The sequence below is a fragment of the Cyprinodon tularosa genome, unplaced genomic scaffold, assembly GCF_016077235.1.
Source record: "Cyprinodon tularosa strain WSP-4 unplaced genomic scaffold, ASM1607723v1 ctg581, whole genome shotgun sequence".
In the NCBI taxonomy this organism is placed as follows: domain Eukaryota; kingdom Metazoa; phylum Chordata; class Actinopteri; order Cyprinodontiformes; family Cyprinodontidae; genus Cyprinodon; species Cyprinodon tularosa.
In genome coordinates, this window is record NW_024039320.1 from 330,534 (window position 1) to 337,381 (window position 6,848).

The 6,848-nt window shown below is 38.7% G+C and overlaps 1 protein-coding gene across 1 annotated transcript; it reads right to left on the reverse strand.

Moving 5' to 3' along the window:
- Positions 1-627: 627 nt before the first annotated feature.
- On the reverse strand, positions 628-6,147 carry LOC119797391 (bri3 binding protein). Its single transcript, XM_038306459.1, has 3 exons — positions 5,827-6,147; positions 2,028-2,130; positions 628-1,928 (listed from the first exon to the last, which is right to left on the reverse strand). Exons 1-3 carry the CDS (start codon positions 6,007-6,009, stop codon positions 1,507-1,509), a joined length of 708 nt encoding a protein of 235 aa, XP_038162387.1. The 5' UTR covers positions 6,010-6,147; the 3' UTR covers positions 628-1,506.
- Positions 6,148-6,848: the final 701 nt, after the last annotated feature.

Here is a 6,848-nt window from a genome sequence, read left to right on the forward strand (position 1 = left end):
CTTCATTTAGTCCGCAGGCTAAGGGTAGTGGCTTCAATAGTGTGGGATTCCAGGAAGTACCCTTTCATGTGAAAGAGGAAGCATTTAGGGGGCGTGGCCTCCACAACAGTGCCCAGAAAGGTTACAGTACAGTAGGTTATTAGATGTTTAACTAATAATATATAGTATACAGTATGTAGGAGGGATACATATATAGGTATGTATCCCTCCTACATACATAGGAGTATCCCTCTGTTTATGTAGTACATAGTCTTTTGTACATACATAGGAGTACGTAATCTGCTCTAGTCAAAATGATGCATAAAATGCCCCACCCCAAAAAAACTGTTTCTTCTAAAGGTAAATAAATGTTTGGTTTGTATTAGCCAGCCTAGCTTACAAAATTCCAGAATGTGGGAAGACAAGCACGAGTGAACCACTTACTGGCTGGGAGGAGTTAAACTCGTCACCATCACCTTTAAAAGCTCATCAAATGTCAAGTTCCCTTTATTCTCACAATCTTCCTGATAGTTCCCACTGAAAGCCTCCAGCTCTCCAGATTTCTACCAAACTTCATAAACCTCCAGTTCTTTAATCAGGGCTAAACAGTGGAGCAATGTTTTACTTTTATATTAGAATTTATTCAAAGATTAAACTAATCTTAGAGTAAGTATCCAGGGTCCTGTGATGTGCAGATGATTAAACATTTCCCGATCTGAACCTTCACTTAATTTACACATAATGAAAACGATAAAAGCTGAAAATTTATGAGGACGGCATGCATAAATTAAACTTAACAAAAAAAACACCCAAACAGAACAGTGAAGAGACCAAATATTACACTAGCACTCATATTTCGTTAAGTGTGGAGTGAGTCCCTGAGATATTGCTGGCTCTCTGTATGGTTTCCACATCTGAATGCAAATTCAGTTACAGTGTTTCCCAAATTTTCATGGTCGACTACCTCCACATACGCAACGAAGCAGGGCACCGAGGCGTTGACCCATGTACTCACGCACAAGAAAGGAAACAAGAAAAAAAATAGGAAAAAAGGTCCTGACATCACCTTCGCCAAAGAATGGTCGCCAATATGAAGAATATTTGGAGGAAATAAATAAATCAATCTCACTCTGGGCAAATATACACCATCTTCAAAATTGTTTAAGTCTACTAAGGTTTAATAAGCTCAAAATATGTTTATGTATTAAGCAATTGGTGCTTTAATAAGAGAAATACGTAACTTTTATAAGTTGCTGAGATGAAGAACGGAGATAGCTTACATAACTTCTTTAGATTTACAAAAATCCTCCTTTTTATATATTTACCCAAAATCTAAGAAGATGTTTGCTTTGGTTGTGTCTTATTTCTTCTAGGAATTCTACATTAATCTCTCCACAACCAACTCAAGCTTTAAAACCCAGTAGAGTTATAAATACCTGGTGCCTGTTTTCCTGAAGGTGAGCTCAGGAAAGCAAATTAACAAATACATGTGGTCTAACTCCGACAATAATCCTTCCAGCTGCAACTCTACTGCTCCCCGTTGTGCTCCAGGCTGTCTATGACTCGGCTCAGCCTGATGTTGAGCAGCCTGATCTGAGTGTCCAAGTGGTCGATTTTCTCCTCGAGCGAGCCCGCCCCGCCTCCGCGACGCCAGTACGCCCCCACTGGCCCCGTCATGAAGTACACCGCCATGATGAAGCACAGCGGCAGCACGGCCCGCTCTGGGTCGCCCTCAAATTTCTGCAGGATGTAGAGGCAGGACAGGGCGAAGAGTATGACCCTTGCCAGCCAAAAGAAGCGTCCGAAAATGGCATGCAGCAAATAAAACAACCCCCCCAGAAACATGGATAGGAACCAGTAGGCCAATAACACGGCAGCGACCAGGAGCAAGGCACGCGCTGGGGTGTTGGTTAGAGAAGTGAGGCTGAAGTAGTGGCTGAGGTTTGAGGCTGCAGAGAGGGAGGGAGAGAGACAGGGAATACATCATCTTTAAAAAAGTAGCAACAAATCTGACAAAAAAAAAAAAACATTACAAGAACACAGCTTACAATCAATGCCCATCACATCGAGCAGATCTGACCAGATCTTCCAGATGGTGTCCATGAAAGAGTCCACTCCGTGCACGAACCGCTCTGTTGCTTTGGAGAAAAACTGAGCAGAGAGAGGAAAAGAAAAATTAGGGTAGGATCAGTTCTTTCTCCACAAATCTGACATCAGAGGACCTAAGTGACCTCAGGATAAGATGCTATATAGAAAACATCCCTCTGATAAAACTGCTAAGATAAGCGATATTTAAACACCCTTAAGCCGGGCTTACGCTGTACGATTTTTTGCCCTTTTCGGATGGATTCTCCAGTTGTGGGAGAATCTTTTGATCGGGCTGACTTTCAGCCTGATCCTGTGTCCTGTAGCATACAAGGGGTAAAGCTGGGTGATCAGCCTCACTACCACCTCCCAATCAGGAATCATAAGGTCAAGAATAAATCAAACAGGTCTGAAATTCAGCCGGGCATCGTAAGGTCACATCGTGCCGCACAGTGTGAGAACTTGCATTGTGAGCTGTGAACTTTTAAACCCAACGGTTTTGTCATACAGTTTGAGCTGTACCTGCGTGCAACGATTGAAAATATCGCACCGCGTATGCCCGGCTTTAGCCCTTCAAATGTCAATAATCCAAATGCAAGTTTTATAAAGATAAAACGAGTAGGCTAAGAATGGTGGGAGATATTCACCGGTGATGAGAGTCCTGCTAACTCAAATCTACATATCAAAATAAAAAATAACAGAATTTAAATAAGTCAGAGAGACTGGTATTGTATTTTTGCTTCATTATATAGTATCTGAAGGACTTTGGAGCAGCACATCTCAAAGCTTAGTTAACATGTCCAGGTTTTTGTTTCAAAAACCTCTGCTGGAGTAAAATGGGGCTAATCGAGAGAAAAAACGTGACATTGCGCTATTACTGCTGAACACTACAGAGAGGATGTCATGTTAAACACTTTTAGTAACATGTATGACAGCCAACCCCCTTGATTAAACCCCATTTGCCTCAAGTTTCCACCAATCCCTGTTTGATCTTTAGCATCTCAGCCACTAAAAACCTACATCAAGGGTGGCCAATGATAGTACTCACCACTTTTACCAACAACCATTATTTCCCACCGTCACAGTTTCCTCATTCTCTCCCTGGACTTTGAAATCTCAGTTGCTAAAATGTTTTGAAGTCTGGACAGTTAAAAGCCCATCCAAGTGCTCAAATACATATTATAAATTAAAAATGTATTGCATAACCTTTGAAACATCACACAGCCTACAAAATATTACCATAAGCAACCCTTTGAGATTTTGTAAGCACTGATGTGATAGTAGTTGTTGCAAATCAATATTTTGTGCAGCAGTTGCTGTGACAGGCAAAATGCATAAAAGCTTTAGATGCTTAAATGCATCAAAAATACTAAAATCAACAAAACTCCTCAGACGTGACAATATGTAGATTCGAAAGAACATGCAGGTTGTCCACCCAAACAGAACACATACCACATGTGTTTGAGTCATTATAATGTCTATTTTTAGCTGAAAGGAACTAAATAAAAGCAAGTGGCCTCTGACAGACTTCCGCTTCATCACCTCCTCCTCTGTATAGTGGCCCCTACTTCACCATCTGATATCCTTTCCCAGTTTGCTATTCAATACTGAGAAAATGTTGTCTGTCGTACATAAAGGGGACAAGTTTAATGCTTTTAGCAACATATATAACAGCTACCCCCCTTCCCTAGAAACCTTTATGGGTAACGCTTTATTTTACAGTACATCAATAACCATGCAATAACATGGTAATAACACACCAACTGGAACTATAATACTTAGTAATAAGAACAACTTTTTTTGGGTAATTACCCCAAGATTAAGGTATATGATTCCAAAATAATAACCTGCATGTAATTATTACAATTGTATGTGACTATGTAACATTGTAATTACAATTAGTTTAGCACATAACATTTTCTATTATTGGCCACCGCCTACAAATATAAAACTAAACTCAAGTTAAATATAAATAAGAGTTTAGTTAAGAAGATTGGTTTGCTGATATATACTTACCGGTAGTAATAACCTGCATTTTAACAGATAAATTCATTTATTGCTGTCTGCAAAATAAATATGAGTTACCAGGTAATAACAGTTTGAAATCTAAGAAGTCTGACTTTATCTTGTCCCCCTAAACTTTGAAGCACAGCACTTTGTAAAATTCTCAATAAATTTTTTCTTGATACCTAGTAATATAGTGTAACTTGCTATGTTATTACCAGGTTGTTACATGGCTATTAAGGTACTGTCATTAGCTTTCTTTGAACTAGGGTTGTCAAAAGTATCGATACTCAAAAAAGTATCGATATTGAAAAGTTGTATCCGGATACAATACTCGTTTTTAAAAGTATCGATACAGTGCTACCACCAGTGGCACCTAAACAGTCATTGATCTTATGCGCAGATTAGAGGAAGATGCACTTTCTGAACACTGTGTGATTGAATAATTCTGTACGCTTTTTGGTGTCAGACTTTTTTCTGTAACAGGTGCAGCTGCTGAGGATTATTTTTGTTTTTTAACTGGTTTGGCTAGTGTCATTGCTATGTGTGTAAAGAATAGCCAAAGGAAGGAACACTTAATTTTAATTTTGTAAGTGTTTTTACCAAGCTTGCTTAATATTGTGCACATCATACGACCTCAAAAATATTGTTTATTGTATTTATTTATCTATTTATTGTATTTTGTTTATTAATGAAAAAATTTATGTTGAATTTTGGAGTCTTTGTTTTTATCCTTGTGGTATCGAAAATGGTATCGAGTATCAAATATTTTACTTAGTATCGGTATCGAGTTGAAAAGTTTAGTATCGTGACAACCCTACTTTGAACTGGTTAAAAGGTGTACCCGTATGTTGTGGCTTATACCAAACTAACTTCAGTTCAGTTCAACCAAAACAGAGGGGTAACAATTTTTATTTGCAAAAATAAAAATCTCTTTTTGTTTTGTTTTTTTTATTTTTGTTTTTTACCTTAAAGTTAATTTTCTGAAGAAAGAAAATGTCAATTACTATGTGGCATATTGTGGAGGAGCCCACTCTGGTCACGTGACTCCTATCTGATCGCTGATTGGATGAGAGCTAATTGCCTAACAACCAGAATCTGCAACAAGGAAGCAAAGCTGCTACTTTTGCTTTAAATAAAATCGAATAGAGTAAATATTTCGGATCTGTTGTTTTTAGGTTGTATCGTAGCCCATGAATTTTACTTAATGCTATCATAGGATGAGAATCAAACACGGACACAGGCCTAAGAATGATTAAATCTTGATTGTAATAATATGGCCTCACGTGACCACTGTAACATAGGGAACTGTGCTTTGCTTTGGCGGCTAAACGGAGGAAACGTGCAGCTTTTCAAAATGCAGGAAATGCAGCTGAGCCAATGAGAGCACACCATGCAGCCCTGTGTGTCCTTTACCGAGGCTCTTATCGCAGAAATGGAAATATGACGCTTTAAAAAGACTGATAGCCGTTAGAGGCCTTGGATCAAAAGAATGAGGTTACAGATAAGTGATGCAGAGGACTGGACAAAAAACACTGAAACAGAAATGCTAAGAAACACAATACAGTATTTAACTAAAATCGTTTGTTTTACATAAATAAAATAAATGGATTAATGCTAATAATTCAAAATGGCATCCATGACAAGTTCTGCAGGCCCAGTTAGCTTTTTAAAATTTCCTGTTCACCTTATGTGGATTACAAACCCTTCATTATATAGAACAGGCCTGTATTGTTCTCCTTCTGTGGCCCCACGCACCTTGTACAGAGCTCGGATGTTCTCCTCCCCAAACACGCTGCTCAGGGTCTGGTAGATCCCGTTAGCTGCCCGCCTGAAGCTGTTCTGGTTGCTGCCGCCGCTCCTGCCCCTGCCCGCTACGGCTGGGCACAGCAGGCTGACAGAAAGCACCAAGACAACCACTAAAACTCTGCTTCCCTTCATGGCGACACAGTGTCCAGAGTTGTTGAGTGTAATTTAGTATTAAAAGCTTTCAATTAAAACTAAAGGTGAAAACAACAGCTAGCTGCCGAAAGCGGACACCTTGGCCAGGAGACTGGCTGATAGCTCCTTTTACGTTCAGAGGTGCCTCGGAAAACTGAGCTCTACTTCAAATCTATGGTTACAAAATCAGTTAGTACACACAAGAACACACCTTTGTATCGTTATTTTAATAAAAAAACTACAAATTATATAACATCGGATGTTTATAATTAATAATGTAAAGTGAATGCGCTATATTTAAGGTTAATTGTCTATTGTTATCTTTAAAAATAGAAACTTTCGCACTTTCATTGAAAAACTATGAAAGTGCGAAACCGACTTAATTGGAGATGATGAAAATGTGAGATGAGTATTTCCTAAGAGGGAAAATGTGCTTGGGAAAACGCGTTCACAGTATAAAACTGTAATTTCCTATTTTAGTAAAAGCAGCCACTACCTTCGCCTAAAAATGAGGTAGGTTGAGGTCATCTATGGTTTGATACTGCCCTCTGCTGGTCAATGGGTGGTACTTCTACCACAGAGTTTGCGTTTATTTACAGATACATCAATTACATAGATAGGTTTTTTTCTTCTTTGCTATGAAGCCCTCTTTTAAATGAGAGGTGAAACATCTACTAGAACAGAATTACCTCCAGCAGAATTATCCTCCTTTCATTTTGTTTCATTACTTGTCAAGTTACTACAACAAACCTAAATGCTAAATTTTGTCTTGATAAAAATCCAGGTGACAAACAAGGATTGTTCTTTAACAATAGCTCCAAAGAATAAATAACTAGGTT